We start from the raw sequence: 25,935 nt of genomic DNA, 5'->3' as shown, positions 1-25,935 counted from the left end.
TCTTGCAGCGGGTCAGGGTGGATGTTCTTGCAGCGGGTCAGGGTGGATGTTCTTGCAGCGGGTCAGGGTGGATGTTCTTGCAGTGGGTCAGGGTGGATGTTCTTGCAGTGGGTCAGGGTGGATGTTCTTGCAGTGGGTCAGGGTGGATGTTCTTGCAGCGGGTCAGGGTGGATGTTCTTGCAGCGGGTCAGGGTGGATGTTCTTGCAGCGGGTCAGGGTGGATGTTCTTGCAGCGGGTCAGGGTGGATGTTCTTGCAGCGGGTCAGGGTGGATGTTCTTGCAGCGGGTCAGGGTGGATGTTCTTGCATCAGGTCAGCGGGTCAGGGTGGATGTTCTTGCATCAGGTCAGCGGGTCAGGGTGGATGTTCTTGCAGCGGGTCAGGGTGGATGTTCTTGCAGCGGGTCAGCGGGTCAGGGTGGATGTTCTTGCAGCGGGTCAGGGTGGATGTTCTTGCAGCGGGTCAGGGTGGATGCAAGAGGCAGACTTTGAGGTGGAATGTGGTCTTCTTGGATATTAACTAGGGCTGTGGCGATTCACTTATCTCCCGATTCGATACTATCACGATTCTTGGGTGCCGATTCGATTTATATTGCGATTCTTAAGTATTGCGATTCTAAGATTATTGCGATTCGATATTACGATTTATTGCGATTTTTGTTTATTTTTTTCTTTTCTTTTTTCAGTTTGTTTGCTTTTTACACTAGATTAGAACATGGGAAAAGTTTAATCATACACTAGAGACTGTATATTATATATCATGAGTAGGGCTGGGCGATATAGTTAAAAACAGGGGCGGACTGGGGTCATAATTCAGGCCAAGCAGGCCAGGCCGATATGGGCCGATGCGCGTGAAATTTGGGCCGTTTGAAGCCCAATTTGGGCCGTTTGAAGCCAGATTTGGGCCGTTTGAAGTCCAATTTTACAATGAGATGCACCCACTTTAACCCTGAAGTGTAATTATTACTTCAGACTAACTAATAAAGTAATAAAACCACTAGTAAACCAGTAGGCGGCGCCTGGCCTGCTGTTCAGTGTGTGGCCTGACTGCAAGCACCATTTTTTTTTTTTTTTTTTTTTTGTGTGTGGCGATTATCGATTCTGGAATAAAAGATCGATTCAAAAAATCGTGACATTAAAAATCGCGATACTTAGGTGAATCGATTTTTTCCCCCACCCCTAATATTAACTGCCAGTGCTAATGTGACCAATGTCCCTTTCATTGTGAAATTTGACATTGATTTTGTGAACCAACATTTTTTGGTGGACCAACCTACCAACCAACCAACCGAGTGACTTATAGAGCTGCTGGCCATGCTGGCCGCAGCTAATAAGTTTCAATCCTGATATCTCTTTGTCTGCACTGGATTATAAATGTTATTAAAGGCCACTCTTAAAATGCAACACAAGTTTATTTTGTTTTTAATTGTAGGGGCTCCCTGCTCTTTATCTCTATCAACCATGGCAGAGGTTGAACACACCTGGTCTAGAACTCTATTTGACCTTGAGGTTCAAGATTCTTGAATCTTGAATGTTGAAGTACCTCATCACTGTCTTTGACATTATCCGTGATTTATGACATCATCTGTGATATATGACATCACGATACTAGTGAGCTGGCCCCCAGGCCGAGGCGATCATTGGAGACCTGGTCACTCGGCCCCTAGTGGCCACGTATGACATGATCGTTGAACTGGCAACTTTCTCTCGGTTACCTGGCTGGCCACTTTCTTTCGGGGGGACATACAGACAGATGCCTCAGCCCCTAGTGGCCACGCTGTAAAACCTTTTTGCCCTGGATATTGGGCTGAATGGAAGCTAATGTGGTATTGAGCTGATCTGCACCTTCTTTCTATCAATGTGCTGGTTGGCCAAACACGAGCATCATCTCCTCTGAATTGCTGCTGTATCATCATTGCCTTCAGCTCTGATTTGGAACCCAGTGTGGGTCCTTCTGGCTATGTGCTCAATGTTTCTGTCACTGCTTCAGGAAACGGATCGATCTCTTGTGCTGCCTCCGATTCGTTTTCCATCACCTTTTCCACATCTGCCACATCTGGAACAGCACAGTCCTTAACGGTAGGCTCGGCTTCCTCTGGTATCCCAGAGTAAATCAGAGACAGATCGAGTTTGACCTGCGGAGTGAAAAGATATTTGTAGAGGTTGCAGTGTCTGATATAGGTGTTGTGGATGAAGTTTAAGATGGGGGTCACTTCCTCTGAGCTGAACAGGTCGATACTGAAGGGTGGCCGCCTGACTGAATGACAGAGCAGAAGCTCGTTGCAGTATTCCAAACACTGCTCCATGTTGTTGAAGGAGGTTTCTGTGTTGGCCTGGTGGAGGCACTTGACGATGGACAGGAGGGCAGACGTCTGCGCTCTGTTGAAGCTTCTCTCTCTGGAGAACAGCACCGTCTGGACGTACAACTCCAGCTCAACTCCTCTCCTCGGCTCAGGACTGTCAACACCAAATACGCCGCATAAAGCACTCTCCAACTGGGGAATGGACTGCATCTTGTCGATTTCCTCCATGTCACTGTAGCTTACATCTGCCCATAGGATCACCTTAGCTTTCAGTTTGTGTGGGATTGGTACCTTTATTTCTCCATCCATTTGTAACTTTTCTTTGGCCAAATTGTACAACTTTCTATATAAACTGCAGGTGTGACCAGTTGATGAAACAAACACTAGTGCAATTCCATAAGAAGTAAGTTACCCATTGCTTGTGTTTGGTTGCCAAAGCCCTGCTAGTCCTACTTATAGCCTCTGCGGGGAAAGGATTTATGACATCACTGATGATGTCACAATGCCTATGAGATCATCAGTGTCTGTCAAATGCTGACGGTGGCCGGTGAAATATGTCATCCGCATTTGACCCATCCAGGCTTGTCCTTTCCTCCAAGGGGCAGGCCAGGAGCAGTGGTTGCTTTTTCTTTCCAGCGCCTGGGGACCAACTTCAGATGTTGTCGCCACTGGTCGGATGACGATCTTCTGCATGTTTTTAGTGGGTGGTTATGTACGGAGGAACCCCTTCCTTTTAAGAGATCTTTGACAACTTTTAATGGTACGCCTGTGCATGAGAACACATAAACTGATGTGATGACAGACCGAAGCATACAAAATGAGTCATCAAAGAAACAGCCAAGAAATGAGACTGACAAAGGCTATTAGTGACTACTGTATTTAGAGAGACATGCTTATTCCCATTAGACATATATATCTCACATCTCTTTGAAGATTACTTTTCAATATGTGACTTGTTCAGTTTTGAAAATTAGAATAATAAATTAGGGCTTTTGTGCAAACTGTATTTTTGTCTTCTGGGAAGTGGGAAGGTCTCGGCGCTCACGTGAATCTCAACAGAAATAGAAAAAAAAGCAGCAGCAAGAGTGGCTATAGGAGGGCAAGGTGTGTCTCAACTGACGGGCTGATGATGCTCCTCAAGCCCCTCTCTGTCCCTCCATTTCTTTATGGAGAAGTAGAATGAATGGGAGCTCTGGAGAGAAGGATCTCCCCCGGTCTTTGTCTGTGCTTCTGTCTCACCACTATGTGATAGGTGTCAGGTGTCAGAGTCTGTCTCACCACGGTGTGATAGGTGTCAGGTGTCAGAGTCTGTCTCACCACGGTGTGATAGGTGTCAGGTGTCAGAGGGCATCACTGTCCCATGCTTTTTGCTTTTGCCCTTCACTATTGGGATTCTGGGCCAAAATATTTGATTCCTAAGGCCTATAAAATAACCCTTCAGTCGGAGGCGGATCTCGCCGCCGTCTTCGGCTGCTCGGAATCCTCTCTGCTCCTCAGTACGGCTGTGCAGCAGTCTCTGACGCAGGGGACGACTGTCGCCAAGAGACTCATTCTGAAGGAATGGAAGTCCCCCTCTCCACCTTCTTTTCAGCTGTGGCTGACGGACATGGTCTCAGTTATACATATGGAGAGACTCAGGTTCCTGAGGACCAACTAGCTTAAGAAATGTTCAACTATCTGGGACCCATTTCTGGCTTACTTTTTGACGAGGTTAAAAGTAACTCGCCCAGCTGATTTCTCATGGACCCCTCGCGTGTGATCCCATGCACAACATCTCTTACAAGCACATAAGCACCTTACGTAGCTCGTAGCACCACGGTGCTAACTTGCCAGTTAGTCCAAATTACTTGATCTCCTTTTTGTTTGGTCCCTATAACCTAACGTTAACACAAGCATTAGCCATAAGTTAGCTAGCTAATGTTAGCTGTTTGTCACCCACCAAGTCAACTGCGGCTCTGTGCAGGGAGCCAGGAGGGACTATTTTATTACGCGGAAGAGTATGATTTATGAATAATAGCCATTTAAATTGCAGTTGTCTATTACTTTCATATTGCCATACTTGATAACCGTTTTATAAAAGCAATAGCTCACTTCAGGCCGTGATATATGCTCATTATACCACACCTAAGGGTGTTTTCAGCCTCCGCCACACCACCCTTGGGTGTGATATAATGAGCATATACCACGGCCTGTCGTGATCTATCGCTTAATTATATCGTCCTCCCATTTGAAAGTCCTCTCCTTTAAGATCCATGAAGGGGAAGCAAGGTCGATGCACTGCAGTCTGCAGATAGACAAAATGGGCAAGTCAGAATGCAGTGAGAGACGGAGAGAGATTAAAGAAAGGTTGGTGCCGTTTTAGATAGCAGCTCCTATTTTTTCTAGTATTAACAGTTTAATTAGACATTATGCAAATCACACTGACACTAATTAGACTAAAAAAGGAAAGTAGGGAGCAGTACTTTTAAACTGTGATGACTGAGTGACTTCAGTCAGAAGACAGAGATGAGTGCAAAGACCCCATATAAGAGCGCGCAGGGGTAGGCAACCAGCAGCTGCTGCCCGTCCATGGCCAGTGCCGAGACGAAGATCCTCGAGGCCGAGAAGCTGCACCAGCTGATGATGAGCGTAGACATTATAATTCCCATTGTACCCTGTAAAGAGAGGAGGACTCCGAAGCCGGAGAGTAGGATCATAGGGAGGAGGCAGTAGCCCAGGATGCTGGCCACACAGCCGAAGGAGACGGCCGTCGTACTCATCAGGTTGAGCAGGCAGTACATGCCAAAGCAGCCGATGGCGCTGATACCGTAAACGTGGCCAAACTGGATCTTGCCCGTCAGGAGTAGTGTAGCTCCAAATGCAAAGCAGAAGAGCATGGGGCCAGACAGGTCTGTCTCGCTCATGATGCTGCCGTCTGCTTCCTTCATTGGGTGGAGCACCGTCAGTGTCTTCTGCCAGATGTGCTCAAAGTTGATGCCTAACTCCTCCAGCAGCGGCGGCTCCGTGAAGGTCAGTGTGGGCGCCTCTTCGTCAGTGAAGGTCTGTCCGGGCTGGAAGACCTGTCCTGTGTATGGCTGCTGCATCATCTCTGGGGCCAGGTAGCCCATGGGCTGGGAGTAGTCATACTGACCGTATGGCTTGTTGTTGTAGGGGTCTTTGGTGTTGGTGTAGCCATAGCTGGCCTGGTTTTGCTCCTCCACGCTGTAGCTGCACTGGTAAAAGTCTTTGTTGAAGTTGTCAAACCCCGACATCTCTCACTCTGTATCGTTTGACAAATTTACTCCGATCCCTGCCAACTTGGTTGCTGCTATGTAACAAGAGGAGGAAAAGTATAAATCTTCTGGAGTGCAACTGACGGGAGCAATTTTAATGCCATTGGTTATGTCATTACTGATGTCACTCGAGTGTCATTGTGTTGATGTCATCAGTGATGTCATCAAGTAAAGCTAACAGCCCGATGTGTGCCCATATGAGGAGCACCTAGTGACATCACAATTGCTTGAGTGACATCACTGATGATATAATCACTGATGACATAATCACCGAATACATCACAATTGATCGAGTGACATCACCAATGATGATTACTGATGGCATCACCGATGGCTACCCGGCATGAGCTTGGGGGGTGGAGAAGGGAAGGAAGAATGTAGGGAAACAGTGGATGGATAAATCTTGGAGGTGGTAATGCAACATAAAGGATGCCAACTGCCGTAAAACACCACAGAAGAAGACTACGCGGCCTTCAAATCTAATTTGGTGGGCCTCCTTCCTGTGTGGCGTGTACATCATTTAAAACAGGTGAGGAACACTGTAGTTTGCACTGCGGTGCTTAAGTGCTGGCTGGGGACAGCTGTCTTCTCTGAGACACATCAAGTCCCTGTTCGTCAGATTTGTGGAATATCAAATCTTTGAATGTCACAAAAATGATGCATAATATACAGTATCAATCATCTACATTGTTTTATAAATGATTAGTTCATTAACTAAAGGCTTAGAACGTTGTAAAGTGTTACCGAAGCACTTCTAGTTTCTTCAAGCTCTGCGATGTCCTGTAGCTTGTTCATGCTGAGGAACAGCTTGAAGGAGCTCAGTCAGGGGCTCCACATGGTTGAGCTCCCAGATGCGGTTCTCTGCCAAGTGCAGCTCTAGCAGGGCATTCTGGACTATAAAGGAGTTCTCAGTCAGGACCTTGATCCGGTTCCTGACAGGAACCAAGCCTTCCACTTGGCTGATCTCATGACCTTGAAGGAGGAGTGCTTTAAGATTGGTGAGCCTGCTGAGCTGCAGATTGGCCATTGTGACTGAAATGCAGCAGCTCTAGGCTGCCCCTCAGTGGCTCCAGGGTGTCTGTGCTTCCAGCTTCCGTGTGCCTTTAGATCTCTGATGGCTATAGCTACTGGAGTTGCCTTTGTGATAAAGCATCTCTGTCTGTTAGTCAGATGGGCCTGGGCTGGGCTTTCTGCCTGGGCAGGATGGACTTGATGTGGTTATGTGGAGAAAAGGCCAGACAACTGAGATGTAGACCTTCAGTGTGTGTGTGTGTGTGTCTGTAGGCCACTACATGCCGTAGGGCTGTTCCTCAGGTGAGGCTGGACCCGGAGTGTGTGAGTGCATTTGCGGGGTCTGCCGGTGTGGCGTCGTAGCCCAATTTCTTCATGTCTTTGGTCACGATGTCGAAGGAGAGGGTGACGAAACCTTGGGAGCGAACCCGCGTCACTTCTCTGCCCTCGCCCTGGGCCACAACTTTAGGGTCTCTGTACTCCGGCCGCCGTCCCGTCAGCCAGCTAGTGAATTTCTGAAGTATGGACGTGGATTCGGGAACAAACATGGGGATGGCTCTCGTATGTTGTCCGGGCGTCAAGGGGATGTGTGTGGCGCCGTAGCCCCTGACCACATCGTGGCCAAACGTGTCAGGGCCGTACACACTCACCACGATCTGAGGCCATCCAGAGGGGTTGGTGCTCTTGAAGGTGATGTCCAGTGGGAAGTTCCATATTAATCTTCGAGAAGACTGTCTGCCTTTAGAGGTGATCTGAGAGATGCCTTCCTCTAATCCTGACGTGGGAACCCAGTCATGCCCGTAGACAAAACAATATTTACAGTACAGCTCGTCATACTCTGGGAAGTTCGCTCCCTCAATTTGTCCATTGATCATGAGAAGAAACACAGATGGATTGTTTGTAGACATCACTGATTCATCTAGTAAAGTGGGAATTAGAGGCGTGTGCTTAGTCAATCCTATTTAAAATGTTCTGCTGCCAATAAATCTAGCAATAACGAAGCTGGCTAAAAACCCTGTCCGTTGCTCTTCCCTAGGGCTCACAAAGTCCAAACACGACAATAACGTTTCTGAGGATTTCACCAGGAATAGAGGAGGCTTCGAAGTTAAGAGTTATCTTGTGAAGTAATCACTTGACTTACAAAGTAACGTTAGTGTACGTTAAGCATTAGTATAGTCTTCCTTAAAGCCTCTGCATCACTGATGATGTCATCATTGTCTGTTGAGTGATGTCACTCGAGAACTCGATGATGTCATCAGTGATGTCACTCGATGGACCTGTGTCACACGATGATGTGACACCGAGCAATTGTGATGTAATCGTTGACGATGTCATCAGTGAGTGATGTCATCAGTGATGTTACTCAAGCAGTTGTGATACTTGATCATTGTGATTAATCCACTTAAATGCAGTATAAACTTTTAAATTAGCCTACATCTTTTACATTTTCTGATGTGCACCACTGCGTAGCTCACTGATGAAACATATTGCATTATGTTGTGCTCGTTATTTGGGTGAATTTAGTTAGGTAAAATAAAATATTAATAATCCGAAAATTATTAATATTTCATAAAATTATTAAAATCAAATATGTAATCCTTGATAAGGATTAACCTAGGGGCACCACCGGCTTAATCACCGGACCTAATCTGAATCACCTTCAGTCTAATCTGAAAGGGGAGAGTTCTTACACCTTAGACAATAGTTTACCACAATTCCACAAAATCACTCTGAAACAGTTGAATTCTAATAAAAGTTGACAATATTTATTATATATAAAATAAAAGAGAGGGATTGGCAATACAGTCAGTGAATTCAAGTTGTAACTGAGTTACATTCTAAACATTTCAATGCATGGTCGATAAATGTGAGGTAGGGGTATTTATCTGCATCAAAAGTGTAAAGCACCGGATGAACACTAGAGGGAGGCAGAGTGTGTGTATGTGTGGGTGTGTGTGTGTGAGTGAGGGGTCTTTCCTCAAAATGGCCGACCCGGAAGGACCGACTAGACACAAAATGGAGGATACTGGGGTATGCTTTCGGGCCAAAATGGCGATCGGCCCAAGATGGAGACTAAGGGAATGTGTTCTCGGCACAAAATGGCGGTTAGCCGACTAGTAGCTATGTGTGTGAGTATTTAGCGAGGAAGGGTCCGTTCACGCGCTTGCGCACGTGCCCGTGAGTGAGAAATAACACCGTCTAGATGAGAACAGGGCCGCGAGGCTCTTACTTCGCCACGATTAGTTAATCGACTTTGAATTGGCGAAATAAGTCCCTCTCGGCTCGTTGGCTATATTAGATCCACTCCGTGGATCGGTGAAGAAGTAACTGGCTAGCGTCTAAACACTCGGATTCAGTAATGCATGTATAACCCACAGTCACAGTCAGACATAAACAGTCACAGATTCATTTACAGTATCACATCAGTCAATCATGTATATCTAAAGATATATATATTGTCTAACTCTAACAATTCTAAGCCCGGACTTGAGTGATCAATTCAGTCTTACTTGGCTTGTTCGTTCAGCTCCGCAAACGCGGATGCAGGTTTGTTGCGGTCGGACTCGCAAGGTTCCTCCAGCGGGGAGGAGGGGTGCTCGTGGAGCGGGCGGCCGCTTGTCTCGAAGAGGAAGAAGTGGAGGAAGGAGCGGGGGTTTGAGAATAGGCAGTCGATCTCAGCTGGCCACGCTGGGTTCTTGCATCTGCTGTCGTCTCAGTGGAGGAAAGGGGGAACCTCACAGCTCGCTTCTTCGGGTTGAGGGCACTCAGGCGATGCGGGTCGGTTTCAGGATATCAGAGCTGGCTTAGCCCTGATGTGGAGGTCGTCGGCCTGGTTGCGGCCTTGGCTGCTCGGGTCCGGGCAGGGGGGAAGGGCGGTTTGTCTCGGGATACAAACGCACGTCCTGTCGCGACGATTAGTCACTTAGAACTTCTCAGAGGAGGACCTGTCTGCAGCTAGGCTGCTTAGGAACTGAAGTTTTCAGGCTCCAAACCTGTATATGTTTTGGGGTGCAGGGCGTGTCTTTGCTGTGGTTTAGGCACACCGATTGGTTCCCCTTATCTCGCTGCTGTGGGACAAAGGAATCGGCTCGCATCCCTGTGGTTTTTATCACGGGTGTGGTATTCAAATTGGCCCAAATGGCCAGGTATGTGGGGGTTGGGTGCTCCCACTGTCTCCACTAGGACCAGCCAGTATTCAAACAACATGTCTCTCATTCAATGTCAGTGTTCAAACAACATGTCTTTCATTCAATATCACTGTTAATTCAATATCAATGTTAATTCAATATCAATATCAATACTCCAATATGTCTGGCCCAACATCCCCCCGATGGTTGAAAGGGTGTGTTCTGGCACAGTCTTTAAAGCATCTCCAGGGCCATGCGGCCTGCGGGTGGCGACCCATTGGTTGCCTAGTCCGTGAGGCTGAAAGGAGCAAGTTCGTTAGGCCCTACGCTATGTGGTCCTATGTGGGCTCAAGTCCGGGCAGATCACCTGTGTCCGGGCAGGACTTTTCTCAAGCTATTCTATCATTCTATATCACACAAACAATACATTCAGATTGTCATCCTATACTATATCACACAAACAATACATTCCGATTGTCATACTAGTCTACATCACACGAAGCAATACATTCAGATTGTCATACTTCAAGTTTTCTAGGCAGGGCCTGGGCCCGGTTCTCTGTCTTGGTCACTTAGCTCTTCGTGTTTACACGATTTGCATAAGGGGAAGGGAGAGAAGGAGTGTGAGGTAGTGTAATGACCTGGTTACATGTTTGGTGAATGGGGGTCCAGTTGCCTTGGGGCTGAACTAGACTAGTTTGGTCCCTCGGGGGACCGTGTAGAACACCGTCTGATTCATAGGCTCAGTTTAGTGACCGTGTCATAGCGGTTGTGTGACAGTGTTTTAGCCTACATGTTCTGCGGTTCAATGATTGGTAGGTTGACAAGGAATCCTATTTCTAGATGCTGTGGATCTATGAAAATTGGGATTGCACTGCCAAGACTATATGCCAAGTGTACCTGAGAGGGCTAGGCCACGGTGGTCGTGGCGGGTTTTAAGATTTGTTCAACCAGAGATAGGGAGACTAGGTAGGGGGGTATGTTACCCCCCCTCAGACTGGTGACTGAGGAGGATATCTCCCTGTAAGGTCTTGTGTCAAGTCTCTGGTCGCGTGCACATAGGTCTTGTCCTCTCGTACTATGCTGGTTAGAGTCTGTAAGGCATGGAGGTTGAGTCTGAGTTACTGGCAGTAGGGCTCTATGTAGCCTAGGTTAGTGGTTAGTGCATACTGGCGGAGTGAGTGGACATGCACCTATCCTGGCTGCCCTACTAAGTCTCGTTCACTCCCTCTGTGGTGGGGCTTGCCCCCCCCCTTTGGAGGTGTGTACAAGCTGTTAACTGACACTCCCAGTGGCTGCCGCATCAGCGCTGGGTCAGGTGCATGCGTCGGGTTCTGCACCAGAGTGTTGGTTGAACGATTGTCCAACTTAAAGAAAGGAGTGCCGCGCATCGTCAGGTTTTGTTCTCTGTGCCGGGGCAACGGCTGGGAGAATGCCTGCCTGCCAGGCAGTTTCTGTCCTGGGCTGATGGCCAGGCGTATGGGAACATTCGCGGTTCGAGCGGGAACTGACGTGCAGGTTTCGTTTGCGGAGAATGTGGGGAGCAGCCGCTCCTGTTTGCACAGGCGGCGGTACAGCTCGGGGCTAGCGGTGGAAACGTTGCGTGCCGGCAGCGATGTGCCAGCTTCCTTGATGACAGCGACTTGTCTGTCTGTGCTAGGCTGGCGGCCAGGTGACGCCCATGGCTTTGGCGTTTGAACCTGAGCCCAAATGCGATTGCTGGAGCAGTCGATGATTGGGACTAGCCGGTCCAGGAGATCCTGGCCAATGAGAAGCGGTTCGGTATCGAGAGGGCTGATGTGAATGGGGTGGCGTATAGTCATCCCCTGGAAGGTGATGTCCAGCAGAGCACGCTCAGCAATGGGGGTTCGGTCTTGCGTGTAGCTGGTGATGCTAAAATCACAAGGCTCGATCCGAAGTGGCCTATTGGTGGTGTGCATGGCTTTGCAGACCTTCTCGAAGGTGTTGGCACTCATCAAGCTGATGGAGGCTCCTGTGTCCACTAAGGCGAGGGTGCGAGTGCACCCCCCTACCACCACTGGGGTGTAGATGTGATGGGCGTTGCCCTTGCGGACAAGGTTGCCCATGAAAGTTAGAGTAGGACGGTTTGGTGAAGCCTGAGAAGGAGACTTAGGAAGGGATCTGGTTCTTCGGGGTCCCCTCCGCCTGTTGACAAAGCGAACTTTGGCAGGTGGCGGAGGTTCCCCCCCGAGTCATGCGACCGGGGTTTTGTCTGGCTCCGGCGGGGAGCCAGCTGGTTTGTCTTTATCCAAGAACATTTTTAATGTGTCAGCTAAAGCGTTAAGCGCGTCTCGGGTCGACTGGTTTTCCGCGGTTGTTCGCCTGTCCCTACCGTCTGTGCCACTCCCTGGCTTCTTCTTCTTCTTGGGTTTACGTGGTTTCTTCCATGGCTTTTCCTGGGTTTGGCCTTGGAAGTTACCTGACGGGCGTGGGTCCTGGTCTTGGCTCTGCCAGGACCGTCCCTGACTTGGATGGTAGAAGCTACCATGAGGATTTTGGGCCGGCTCCTGGTTCTGCCAGGGCCGTCCCTGGGGGTTTTCTCCCCCTTTGCCCCCGCCCCTGGAGCTTACCTGCCTGTCGGGCTGGTGGCTGGGTGCGTGGGGCCGCGGTGGCCGGGGAACAGCTGGTGCTCTGACTTGGGGCACTTTGTCGCCCTCTAGGGCTAGACTGTCAGCTACTGGGTTCTCTACTCGGTAGACTTCCCTCCCCTGGGCCTCCTCCTCATCCGAGTCGGGCTCTACCCCGTAAACTTGGGAGCCTTCTGTGTGTTTCTTGGCTACCCGGGGGCGTGCTTCCCATGCCAGCTGTGCATACTGTCGCGTATAGCTCAGTGTGGCTTGGTGGTGCCTACAGTGTGTCTCCACATTGGATCTTATGCTCTCGTGCAGGTTAGACATGTACATGCGGATGAACTCCTCATCTCCCTCCCCACCGCCGGTGGGGGGGCCTCTACCCTGAAAGTAGGCTGCTGACAGGCGCCTGTGGTACTCTCTGGGGTCCTCGTCTACTCTCTGCTTGATAGCTTCAGCGGCCCGTCTCGCGAGCATCGGGCAGGAGTACTGACAGTACTCCTGTCGGAGGGCCTGGCAGACGCGTCGGTAGCTCTTTTGAGTCCGACTGGGAAGTATGTCTATGAAATCGCGGGCTGTGCTCGTGGTTGTCTTCCAGACCAGCCAGAGCTTCTCGCGTGTAGTGGGTCGCTCCAGATTGGTGAGAGAGCGATTGACCTCCCGTATGTAACGGTCGACGTTAGAGGCACGGTTAGTCGGGTCAAAGCGTTCTATGTCCTTGGCGAAGGACTCGATCCGTCGGTCGCGGACGTCCCTTTCCCGCGTGGTGAGCAGATCCTCAGAGTCGGATGACGGTGAGTCACTGAGGTCGTCCTGCTCCGGGCCGCGCCCCCCCCCAATCCAGAAAGGGGTGGGCGTCGCCTCGACCATGGCAACGTCCTTCCTCCCATCCCGGGGGAGGGAAGGAGTCGATGTAGCGATCATCGCGGTGCTGCCCCCCATCGCGCTCGAGCGCCGATGAGGGGTCGCGGTGATGGCGGTCATCATGGCGTGGCGGCGGCGTGTTGTCACGATTGTGATCATCGCGGCGGCGCCCCCCCTCGCGCGTGCGTGGTGGGGAGTCGTCGCGGTAGTCACGCTCGCTTCTCCTAGTCTCCTGGTGATCGTCCCAGCGGTCGTCTCCCCCCCACCCCAAAGGTGGGGGGCAGTCGTCGCGGCGACGGTCATCCTGGCGACATGGCGGAGAGTAGGCACGACGGCGGTCAACATAGCGATGTCCCCCCTCGCTCTTGCGTTGCGGGGGGTCATCTTGGCGACATGGCGGGGAGTAGGCACGACGGCGGTCAACATAGCGATGTCCCCCCTCGCTCTTGCGTTGTGGGGGGTCATAGCGGTCGTCGTAGCGTCGTGGCGGAGAATAGTCACGATGGCGTTCACCATAGTGGGGCTCCTCCCTGCGCCTTGACGGCGGGGAAAAGTCGTCACGACGGCGACCGCCATGGTGTTGTGGCGGAGAATAGTCGCGATGGCGTTCACCATAGTGAGGCTCCTCCCTGCGCCTTGACGGCGGGGGAAAATCGTCACGGCGGTGGCCGCCATGGCGTTGTGGCGGAGAATAGTCGCGATGGCGTTCCGTGTGGCGTTCGTTGCCCCAGCGGTCGTCTGCCCGCCGCCCTGTGGGCGGGGGGCAGTCATCCGGGCGTGGGGGCGGGGAATAGTCGCGATGGCGGTGTGGGGAAGCATGGTCGCGGCGGTGGCCTTCGCGGCGAGGCTCCTCCCCCCGCCGTGACGGCGGGGGAAAATCCTCACAGCGGCGGCTCTCCCAGCGGCGGCCATCGCCTCTCAGCCACGGGGGAGCGCGGTCGCTCCTGTGTCTATTCCCCCCCTCCTCTTGTGGAGGGGAGACTTCGGTCCTACTGTACTCGAACCATGGTTGTTCAAAGGTGGCCTTTTTGTGGCCCCTCTCACGGGTTAGCGAGCCCCCTCGGTCGTCCCTATGCGATTGCCTTAAGGACGTGGACTCGAACGGGGGATTGGGTCCCCTGGCCTCACTGGGCTGGGACCCGAGTACGACGGGCGTGTCGATGTCGTATGGCGAGGGTTCGGCTCCACTACCGAGCCCGTTACGCAGTGCAGCCGGCGTCTGGACGCCGTGCGATGAGGACGCTTGTGGAGGCAGACTTACCTGCCTCTCTTCTCCTGGGACCTGGTGGGGGGTGGACGAGAACGGAGGCTTGTCGGTTTCACGCTTACCGTCATTGCCTCCCTCTCCATCACCCTCTTCCTCAGAATCTGCTTGGGCTGCTCGCAGTTTCCTTTCCAAGTCCTGGATTGTCCTCTCTTGGTCTTCGTTTGAGACCTCCAGGCACGCATTTTGCCTGTCCAACTCAGTTGCTCGGTTATGCAGCTGTGTGTTGGTTTTTCTGTGAAAGGTTTCTCTGTGGAGAACGAGATAAAGCAGCTCTGACAGCATGGTGCAGTTTACCGTATCTGCACTTTTCATGGCGGCTGCTTTTCCTTCCAACATTTTCTCACATTCTTCTTCTGTGAGCTTCCGCAGATGTTCGATCTGTCCTCTCTCAGGAGGAACCGCGTTCATGAGCGCTTCATGTAACAGCTGGTCGGGCGAGGCCGAGTGCTCTGCAGCAGCACTCTGGCCGTTGTGCTGTGACATCTTACCTGCTAGTCAGTGCACTTCTTAAGCTTAGGTGGAGCTCGTACCTGTAGCTTGAATGTCAAATAGCTTGTATTTGAGAGGCAAACGTAAAATAGGCTTGTAGTCAAACTGTGTTTGCGAAAGTCCTATGGTTGAATTTTAAATATAAGCAGGTTTTAATTCAACTGTCGTTGCCTAATGTTAGGAGTTAGTCGCTATGCAAGCTTGAAATAAGGGGTTCTTAAATCAAAACGATTGAACTGTGTTAGATTGTCTGTGTCAGTCTGAATCTGTGTCAGTCTGAGCGGTGGTAGCTCTGTCTGGCTCCGCTCGTTCTGGCTGGAAGCTGTTTCGGGAGGTTATTAGCATTCAGTGCTTGGCATGCGCTTCAGTGGTTACACAATGCAATTTAGGTAATTCAGTGTTTCAGTCAAAATTGTGATATTTGTGGTAAACTCTGCCTGAAAGATGCCTCGGGCGGGGCTCCAAATGTGGTCAAACTGTGTTTGTTATTTGGGTGAATTTAGTTAGGTAAAATAAAATATTAATAATCCGAAAATTATTAATATTTCATAAAATTATTAAAATCAAATATGTAATCCTTGATAAGGATTAACCTAGGGGCACCACCGGCTTAATCACCGGACCTAATCTGAATCACCTTCAGTCTAATCTGAAAGGGGAGAGTTCTTACACCTTAGACAATAGTTTACCACAATTCCACAAAATCACTCTGAAACAGTTGAATTCTAATAAAAGTTGACAATATTTATTATATATAAAATAAAAGAGAGGGATTGGCAATACAGTCAGTGAATTCAAGTTGTAACTGAGTTACATTCTAAACATTTCAATGCATGGTCGATAAATGTGAGGTAGGGGTATTTATCTGCATCAAAAGTGTAAAGCACCGGATGAACACTAGAGGGAGGCAGAGTGTGTGTATGTGTGGGTGTGTGTGTGTGAGTGAGGGGTCTTTCCTCAAAATGGCCGACCCGGAAGGACCGACTAGACACAAAATGGAGGATACTGGGGTATGCTTTCGGGCCAAAATGGCGATCGGCCCAAGATGGAGACTAAGGGAATGTGTTCTCGGCACAAAATGGCGGTTAGCCGACTAGTAGCTATGTGTGTGAGTATTTAGCGAGGAAGGGTCCGTTCACGCGCTTGCGCACGTGCCCGTGAGTGAGAAATAACACCGTCTAGATGAGAACAGGGCCGCGAGGCTCTTACTTCGCCACGATTAGTTAATCGACTTTGAATTGGCGAAATAAGTCCCTCTCGGCTCGTTGGCTATATTAGATCCACTCCGTGGATCGGTGAGGAAGTAACTGGCTAGCGTCTAAACACTCGGATTCAGTAATGCATGTATAACCCACAGTCACAGTCAGACATAAACAGTCACAGATTCATTTACAGTATCACATCAGTCAATCATGTATATCTAAAGATATATATATTGTCTAACTCTAACAATTCTAAGCCCGGACTTGAGTGATCAATTCAGTCTTACTTGGCTTGTTCGTTCAGCTCCGCAAACGCGGATGCAGGTTTGTTGCGGTCGGACTCGCAAGGTTCCTCCAGCGGGGAGGAGGGGTGCTCGTGGAGCGGGCGGCCGCTTGTCTCGAAGAGGAAGAAGTGGAGGAAGGAGCGGGGGTTTGAGAATAGGCAGTCGATCTCAGCTGGCCACGCTGGGTTCTTGCATCTGCTGTCGTCTCAGTGGAGGAAAGGGGGAACCTCACAGCTCGCTTCTTCGGGTTGAGGGCACTCAGGCGATGCGGGTCGGTTTCAGGATATCAGAGCTGGCTTAGCCCTGATGTGGAGGTCGTCGGCCTGGTTGCGGCCTTGGCTGCTCGGGTCCGGGCAGGGGGGAAGGGCGGTTTGTCTCGGGATACAAACGCACGTCCTGTCGCGACGATTAGTCACTTAGAACTTCTCAGAGGAGGACCTGTCTGCAGCTAGGCTGCTTAGGAACTGAAGTTTTCAGGCTCCAAACCTGTATATGTTTTGGGGTGCAGGGCGTGTCTTTGCTGTGGTTTAGGCACACCGATTGGTTCCCCTTATCTCGCTGCTGTGGGACAAAGGAATCGGCTCGCATCCCTGTGGTTTTTATCACGGGTGTGGTATTCAAATTGGCCCAAATGGCCAGGTATGTGGGGGTTGGGTGCTCCCACTGTCTCCACTAGGACCAGCCAGTATTCAAACAACATGTCTCTCATTCAATGTCAGTGTTCAAACAACATGTCTTTCATTCAATATCACTGTTAATTCAATATCAATGTTAATTCAATATCAATATCAATACTCCAATATGTCTGGCCCAACAATTATAAATATGGACTAAAAGCAGACTGTTTTACAATTCTCAAACATTTTAATAATTTGCCTCGAGATTTATGAATATCATGCGACCTCTTATTGATTTTATTTTTTTATCTAGTCCACCTGGGGGTGAAGGTGAATAGCCTATGTCCATTGTCCAACAAGTTTTCTCAATTCATTTCCCTCTTTGCGACTAACTCTAAAAGTTTCTCAGTGAGTTATAGTTGATTGCCTCACTGAATTGTCTGCTAATACCCAATTTTAGCAGCAGAAATTGATGTCCTGGTGTGGCAAGGCTGTGCGTAATGACATCAAAAAAACATTTTACTCTGCACTGCGCTGTGCAGCACGGAGATTATGGTGCGCTCAAACGCAGCGGGGTATTTAGCGCGTAAGAGGTGCTTTTCAAAGCTCTTAGTGCAAAGTAATTGTGCGCTGCTGATGATAGGATAATGCCATCTATCCCCACATTTTTGCGCTGAAACACCTGGTTTGGCATGTGGCACGGCTATGTCCAGTACAATTATAACAGGCATGCAAACAGTGCACACCCCCAATTTGCATTGCGTGCTGCGTTAAACGAGCGCAAACGAAGATAGGGCCCTAACTCTGATCACTATAATTTGTTATGAATATTATAAAGATCACTTACAGATGTCTCTAACTCTGATAACTGTAATTTGTTATAAATATTATAAAGATCACTTACAGATGGATAAAATAGATAGATTGGCTGTGAGGATGATATGAAGCACAGTGGCTGTTTACAAGGCGCAGGAACCATTATGCACAGGTCACACAGGTATGTTACAGTCATTTCAAATGTCTTTTCAACAGCTAAGATTGAAATTAAGCTGTAGGAAATTACAAATTTTTAGAATATTTTAGATAGCCTCCTCCCGCAGTGGAGGCTGTACTCTCCGTCATTTGGTTTGAAACAGGTCACAGCAGCTTGTTGCGCCTATTCTCTGCATATTGTAATTCATTATTCACGAGAATTTGGCAACACTCCAAATGACACAATAGGCGTGTATGTTCAGTGCAGCATTTCTCAATATTACTGTGACACCAACTCACGTGTCCACAGCAGTTTTGCATTAAAGTCAAGTGAGTCTCACAGCCTTAAAGTCAAGTGAGTCTCACAGCATACATAGAAGAGCTGTCAGACAAACAGACAGGATTCGGGATCCCGGAACTGCTCGTAATTCAGGACTGTCCCGGATTTTTGGGACATCTGGTCACCCTAACTACGTTACAGCTCCGCATTGGTCACCTCCAGGCTCGTACTAGATTGGTCAAACTCACCCTCTCTGCTGCTGCCATTTTCCTTTTTACGGCGTGGCCACTAGGGGCCGAGGCGTCACCATGTATTTGGGGCAGCTTTTTCTCCGCCTCTGCGTTTTCCTTTTTCAGTGCATTGCACATCTCCTTCAGGTATGCCACTTGCTCCTTGAGTCTTGGTAAATCCTTTTTCACTTGCTCCAGCTGGAAGCGGAGCTCCAGGTTCTCGGAGGCCAGCTTAAGGTTTTCCCTTTGGAGATCTCCGTCTTTCTGTGACGCTGTTCCCGTGCCTCGTCCTGAAGTAGAGGGTGTGGAGGGAGACTCTTTGGACATCTGGCGCTCCATGAACTGAAGTCTCTCCTCCAAGTAGCAGTTCCTCAGGCTCAGATCCTCCATGGCAACGTCTCGAGGTAAAGCCTTTAGCTTCTTCTGCAACTTCTCTGACTTATCTTGCTCCAGTCTGGCATACAGCTCTTTCACACTGCTGAGCTGTTTGGACAGGGACTCCGCCTTTGACTCCTGCTCCTTCAGTGCATTCTTTACTTTCTCCATCCTGGTCTGCCATTTCTTCCCCTCCTCCCACTGCACAAGTTCTTTGTTGTAGAGCCTGGTGATCTGCTGCTTGAGCTCCTGAATCTCCTGGTCTCTCTCCTCCGTTTTTGACACCTCCTCCTTCAGTGCATTCTTCATTTTCTCCATCTTGGTCTGACATTTCTTCCCCTCCTCCCACTGCACAATTTCTTTGTTACTGAGCCTGTTGACTTTCTGCTTGAGCTCATGGATCTCCTGGTCTCTCTCCTCCTTTTCAGCCTGCTGACATCTGTTGCTGATCCTGTTGATCTGCTGCTTGAGCTCCTGGATCTCCTGGTCTCCCTCCTCCCTTTCATCTTGCAGACGTCTCTTGGCTTTCTGACTGCGCTGGAAGTCCTGGTTCAGGCCTTCCACCTCCTCCTTCAGGCCATTCTCCCGCTCTCTGGCCGCTCTGGAAGATTCTTTCACAACTTGAAGTTCCTTGCTGAGCTCTTGCACGTGGGCCTTTAGGTCGTTGGTGTGCTTGTCAACTAGCATTTGGACATTGAGACTCTCCTCTTTCTTTGCAGCATTAGTTATGAATTGCTGCTCCGCCATAGATGTCAACTCTGCCCGCAGCTCCAGCAGAGCCTTACTGAGATCCTTGAGCTGTTTCTCTTTCTGGGCGAGCTGGGTTTTGAGTTGATCCACGAGAATGTTTGCCTGGTACTGCATCTCCTTCTCAATCTGGGCCATCTGGCTCCTCTGCTCCTCAGCCTCTGCAGACACAGCCTTCAGCTGGGCAGCATGCTGCTGCTCCAGCTTCGGCTTCTCTGAAGCATGCTGCTTTGCCTGCGCTTCCATGACAGCACCCTGTTGATCTAGCTCAGCCGTGGCCAGTTTCAGCTTACCTGTGAGGGAGGAGAGCGAGATGTCCTGCTCTGCCACAGTCTGCTCCAGCTCCACCAGACGCTCTAGATGCTTGGAGGTCGGCACCTTGATAGAGGACTTCTTCATCAGATCCATTGCAGTCTGTTTGAAGTGGTCCAGGGAGGTGTCAGTGTGCAGGTCCAGCTTCTGATGCAATTCTCTCACCTCGCCCTCATGCTTCTTTGCCATCTCCTCTTGATCCTGTCTTGCTCTGTCCAGTTTGTTCTGGTATTTCTTCAGCACTTCCTCTTTCTGGTCGAGTCGACCCTGGAGGCTGTTGATGGTCTGGCAAGCCACAGTGAGGGCCGGCTGGCTGTCCGCTGCCTGGCCCTCTTTGCTGCTGGCGGAGGCCGGGAGGCGAAGACGCAGCTCGTTGATCACTTTATCCCTGGACACAATGTTCTGCTCTGCCTTCCACAAAGCTGCCTCTTTCTCCTTTAGCCGCTCATCCAGATTTTTGCAGGTGGCCTGTATCTCCAGGATGGTGCGGACATGCTCTTTGATTTCCCCTAAGGCAAACTCCAGCTGATGGGCAATGGGCAGACTTGGGTCTGGGATGGTGCCCAGAATTTCAGTCTGCTGCCTCTCACAGCCATCTAGTTTGTGCTCCAGCTCCATCTCTCGCTGATCCCATGCAAGCCGATGCACTTCTTGAAGTGAGTTTTGCTGCACAATCTCCTCCAGGGAGTGGATGGTGCGCTCCTGCTCTTCCACCAGGCTCTTTAGGTACTTGATCTCCTCCTTCTGGACCAGTAGCTCCCTGCCTTTCCTCAGCTCCTGTAGGCGAGCCTCTTCCATCTTCTTGTGCCACTCAGTCACCATTTGGGCTCCTTTCACATCCTTCAATGTTGAGATGAGCTCTTCCAGCCCTCGAAGCCTCAGCTCCAACTCTCCTGCCCGACCCTCTGCCCTCCTCCTCTCCTCTTCTGCCTTTCTCTTCTCCTCCTGAGCTTTCGCTCTATCCTCCGTCAGACCCGACATGGTCACAGAGAACTTTTCCTGCTGGGCCAACGGCAGCGCTCCGGCAAACTGCCTCCATAGCGACTGGATGGTCTGCTGTAGATGCTTGGTGCGATTTCTGCCCTCCTGGCGGGCAAGGTAGAGAACTTGTTCATTAGCATCCAGTCGCTGCTCACCGCGGAGGTTGTGGACCTCCAGCTGCTTGGCTCGAGCCGTGGCGGCCTCCAGCTTGCCAGTGGTAGCCGACTCACTGAGCTTCAGGGCCATGATGTCCTGATAGAGCTTTGCTATGAGGGTCTTCTCATCTGACTGTGACTGGTAGTCCAGGACTTGTCTCCTCAGAGCTTCAATCTCCTTCTCTCTGGACTGTTGTCTGGCCTCTACAGCAGACACCTGCGTATTCGCTATGTCAGCCACTTCCCGAAGCTTGGAGGCCTCATTACGAAGCTCAGCCTCCGCTTTCTCCAGCTTGGCCATCCTGGCGCGGGCAGCATCAATCACGGCTTTGCTCACGCTGTGTGCCAGCTCATCTCTCAGCTCCCGCTCCACCCTCTGGGCCTCCGCATTCAGCTTGGTCAACTCTGCAAACTTGGATTCCAGTTCTAAGTTGCGCTCCTCCACCTGCCTGAGGGAGTTCTGAACGTGTTCATACATCTTGTGAGCATGCTCAGCCCTCTGCCTCTCATTCAGCTCCTTCATCTCCAGAGTAGTGATCCGTCTGGAGGCTGACACAATCTCACTGTTGCCCACTGCCTTCTCCACCTTGCCCATGCTGCTCTCACCACCAACAGCATTGATGTGTTCCCATGCTTGCTTTACAGTGTTTAGTGTCTCCTTGGTGATCTCCAGCTCTTTGTTCAGGACAGAGATTTGCTCTTGGAGAGACCCATTCTCATTCTCTAGATGTTCAAGGGTGGTGGTTCTCTGTATAATGCGGTTGTCCCTCTGCAGCATTTCTCTGTATTTGACTGTTAGCTCTGTGTACTGCTTGTTAGCTCTCTCCAGATCTGATGAGGGGACACTGTCGTCCAAGGTCTTCTGCAGCACTGCAATCTTGTATGCAGCCATGTCCTTGTATCTCTGCAGGTCACCTGTCCTCTTGGTGATGGAGGCCTGCATATGGCCACTGTCATCCCTCAGCTTGTTGTTCTCTATGTGGAGGTGCTGCTCCTGCTCCAGCAGGATGGCATAGCGTCGCATCAGGGACTTCTCGTTCACCTGCAGCACCGTCAGCTTGCGGACTGCTTCGCCCACCTGTCTCCTGATCTCCACTGGGTCCTTCTGTAGGGCCTCCAGCAGACCGTTGAACGCTTGGATTTTGACAGCATCCACCTTTTTCTGCTCCTCCAGTTTCTTCTTCATCTCTGTAAATGTGTGTTTCTCCTTCTGCCACTCTGCCTTGTCACTTAGGTGTTCTTTATAGAGGAGTCCATGTTCGTGGCTAATTACAGCAATCTTCCCTTTGTATTCCTCCAGCACTGTCACCAGTTGCTTGCTTGACTCCTCCTTGTTTTTGAGCTCCTGGAGCAGTCGGACAGTGTACTCATTCAGGGAGCTAATGACCTCTGTGCTGTAGGGAGCCAGGTGGTCAGGGAGGGAGATGACTCCACTGCCTCCAGACTTCCTCAGCTGCTCCACCTTGCCTTCCAGCTGGCTCACCTTTTCTGTGGTTCTGACAAGCTGACTCAAGGTCCTGGTTGCTTCCTCCCAGGTCGACTTCAGTGGCTGCCTGGGTTCATTGTGTCCCCCTACCAGCTGAGCTATTTGGGACTGCAAAGTTGCATCAGACGTTCCAGTTGAGCTCTTGACCTCTATAGCATTGGACAACCTCTCCTGACTGGGGATGGAGACAGCAGCTTGAGACAAAGCATCCTCATGATGACTCCTCATGGCTTGGAGGACATATGGTAGCGTGCCCTCCAGATCCTTCTTCACTTTTGACAGTTCTTCCAATTTGACACTGAACTGTGATGATTGGGTCTTGTGAAACTCCAGCTCTTTCTCGTTTGTATTCAGGTGTTTCTCCAGATGCTCATTCTTGCGTCTGATCTTATCTGCATATCCAGTGCTCTGTCTAAGAGTCATCTGGAATGTTCTGCTGGACCCGGGGTCTTCCTCCAGCAGCGAGTTGAATTCCATGCTCCCTATATCCTTCACCATGCCTCTGATTTGTTTCTTAAGCTCAAGTCTCTCCTCTTCCAGCTGTTCAATCTTTTTGATGAGGACTCGGTTTTCTGCTTTGTGCTGGCGCTGTCTGAGATAGTTGGTTCGCTTAAACTCTGTCAGATCCACGTCCTCATTTGGTCCCAGACCTAGTCTTTCTCGGAAATCCTCGTTTTCATCCAGGAGGTCATTGACCCTCATCTCGAGCTGATTGATCTCTTTGGTCATGGCCTCTGCCTCACAATCTCTCGATTTTATTTGACTTTCACACTCCTTGATTTCAGCAATTGCTGCTTTCAAGCCATCCTTGCCAGACTCATACAGGCTCATACGGTTCAGAGCCTCACTGATGTCTTTGTCTTTCTCCCTGGCATCAGCCTTGGTGTGCTCAGCAACCCGCTCAGCCTCCATGGCCCTGGTCTCTGCAGCCTGCAGCCTCCACTGCAGCTTCTCCACCTTCCTCTGCTGGGTGGATGATGGCATGCCTCTGTCCTTCATGGGCTTCTTCAGCTCTTCAATAAAAAGGGTATTCTTCTCCATCTCCCTCGTATACTCCTCCACTTGCTCACCCAGCATCTTGATTTGATCATCTCTCTCTTGGACGGCCTGCTGCAAGGCAATGATGTTGCTTTTGTCTGAGTCAATTTGTGCAGAGCGCAGCTTATCCCTCAGCTCATGGATCATCTGCTGGTGCACCAGGATTTCATCATCCTTCCCGGACAGCACTCTCTTCCACTCCTCCACCTTAGTATCGACTGCTGCCAAGACTGTGTCATCCTCCTCCGCTTGGCTCTGGATCTGATCTGTTAGCTCTCTGACTTGCAACTTGGCATGATCCCTCCCTTTCCTGAGCTGGTCCATGATGGAGTCATTCTGCTGTACAACAATCTTCATCTTCTTGTACTCGTCTGTCATCTTCTCCATCTCCCTCATAGACTCCTCCATATCTTTCTGCATTTGTTCATTCTGTTTCTTCAAGCGTAGGATTTCAACCTCAGATTGCTGAAGATCATCCATGCACTGGTACAGCTGGTTGTCCAAGCTGGGCTTCCTCTGGGTCGCAGCGCTCTCGTTTGGGGTCAGGATGGACTCGTTGCGGTCCAGCTCGCTGTGGTAGAAGTCCACATCCTTCTGGAGCTTCTCATTCTCTCTTTTCAGTTTCCTGGTCTCATTCTCAGCCTCCTCTACTCGTACAATCAACTCATCATTGGTTTTCTTTATCTTGTTCATCTCCCTATTTATCTGTGAGACGTCCCTCTCCTTCTGCTCCAAGAGGGTCTCAAGATGCCGAAGCTCATCCCTCATGAAGCAGGCGTCTTGCCCCGTGCCCGAGTGCTGGGCCATCTCAAGCTCTTCTTCCAGCCTCAGCACCTTGTCATGGAGTTCCTTTTCAAGGTTTACAATTAGATCATAGGCAAGGACAAGTTCCTCATCCTTCCTCTTCAGCAGGGCCTGAAACAGTCTGAAACCATGAATAATTGCCTCTGGGGTTTTATCCTTGACCTCCCATCGTTCCGCCATCAGGAGTACATTATTGACCAAATCCACTTGGTTGTCTTCACTGTTAGAAAGCGTTGCTGGGTCAACCCTCATCACTACATCCCAATCAAGAACAGCAGGCATCTTGACAATCATGTGTTTCTGAGGATTTCACCAGGAGTTGAGTGGGCTTCAATAATCAGTTAACCTACAACATAACGTTACATAGTGTACATAACATGCTCTGAATTTGAATTAATATGGTATCAGTCTGTCAAGTGATGTCACTCAAACACTCAATGATGATGTCATAAGCAATCTCACTCAAGCAATTGTGACATCGAGTAATTATGTCATCAGTGAGTGATGTCATCAGTGATGTCATCAGCCCCATGTATGCCCATGTGTTAAGTTCAACTTTATTTCTACTAGACTCTCCTATAGGCTCACCCGCCCGCCTGGGAACATTGAACCCTTTGTCATGTTCCCATTAGGTTTGTGCTTTGTGCTTTGTGAGTGAAGACCGGGCAACATACCTATGTGTTTGTTTGTGTCTCCATTTCATCTTCACTGTATTGTTGATGTGTTTATTTTGAGTGTAATGACACGTTCTCTCCTGTGTCCTCATTAGTAGTTATCACAGCTGTCATGTCATGTCAACCAGGGACAGCTTCCAACCTAGAAAACTCCCACTAAAGGCACCCACCCACCCACAACGATGCATATAAATATGCAGTCTTACTGTACACGCACACTCACATACAAAAAGAGAATCACATCTTCTTTGTATGAAGTTTGAACAGCTGTGGTGTGGAAAATTGAATCTCCCAGACATAAAAAATAAGAAAAAGAAATCAACCCTCTATTCATTAGCTGTGTGCTTTGAAAAAGCATTTAGCCTCAATTAATCATCCACTTGAATGAATGAATTGATGACAGATGTTAAAAATACACAATGAACAGATCAAACCCATACATCAGTATTACAAATGTAGAGGAATGAATACACAATAAAGTCCAGGACTTGTTTCCATTGTGGTCCTCGTTTGTATTATTATTATTATTTTTTTATCAATGAGGGGCACAGCACGAGCCATTTAAAACATAGAGGGGGGGGGGGGGGACAGCAACATCAACAATATACACACCACAAACCGAAACTACAAACAATGAAGACATTACATAATGCAGCTCAGCAGCCATCCCTTCACTGCTCTTTTAAAATAGTTGGCAGTGACAATCTATATCTATATACAGTATATCTATATTATATCTATAAAAGGGAGCTAGGGCTCCATCTGTTTGTCTATCTGTCTGTCCCAACACAATGCAAAGCAGAATGCACGCACAGCAACTTTGTCTTTGCACAGTTAATCAAATATTTGGGAGAC

General features: G+C 49.6%; 2 protein-coding genes and 2 pseudogenes across 4 annotated transcripts; all 4 read right to left on the bottom strand.

Annotated features, from left to right (window-relative positions):
• Positions 1-353: 353 nt before the first annotated feature.
• On the bottom strand, positions 354-2,610 carry LOC310776331 (cilia- and flagella-associated protein 119-like; the record flags this gene model as incomplete). Its single annotated transcript, XM_083636531.1, has 2 exons — positions 354-450; positions 1,994-2,610. 2 exons carry the CDS (start codon positions 2,608-2,610, stop codon positions 354-356), a joined length of 714 nt encoding a protein of 237 aa, XP_083492657.1.
• Positions 2,611-4,793: 2,183 nt separating this feature from the next.
• On the bottom strand, positions 4,794-5,552 carry LOC310776239 (protein YIPF5 pseudogene; annotated as a pseudogene). Its single transcript has one exon. The product of its transcript is annotated as a protein YIPF5 pseudogene (transcript).
• A 1,331-nt stretch (positions 5,553-6,883) lies between these two features.
• On the bottom strand, positions 6,884-7,492 carry LOC310776330 (B9 domain-containing protein 1 pseudogene; annotated as a pseudogene). Its single transcript has one exon. The product of its transcript is annotated as a B9 domain-containing protein 1 pseudogene (transcript).
• A 98-nt stretch (positions 7,493-7,590) lies between these two features.
• LOC310776329 (centrosomal protein of 290 kDa-like) lies at positions 7,591-24,295 on the bottom strand (the record flags this gene model as incomplete). The annotated part of the gene is made up of 4 exons (XM_083636530.1): positions 7,591-7,616; positions 12,066-13,471; positions 13,914-14,449; positions 18,527-24,295. 4 exons carry the CDS (start codon positions 24,293-24,295, stop codon positions 7,591-7,593), a joined length of 7,737 nt encoding a protein of 2,578 aa, XP_083492656.1.
• Between the last annotated feature and the right edge of the window lie 1,640 nt (positions 24,296-25,935).

This window comes from Poromitra crassiceps, assembly GCF_964638095.1.
Source record: "Poromitra crassiceps genome assembly, chromosome: 5".
Lineage (NCBI taxonomy): Eukaryota > Metazoa > Chordata > Actinopteri > Beryciformes > Melamphaidae > Poromitra > Poromitra crassiceps.
Note: the sequence above shows the minus strand (reverse complement) of the source record. Positions and strands in the feature narration are given on the sequence as shown.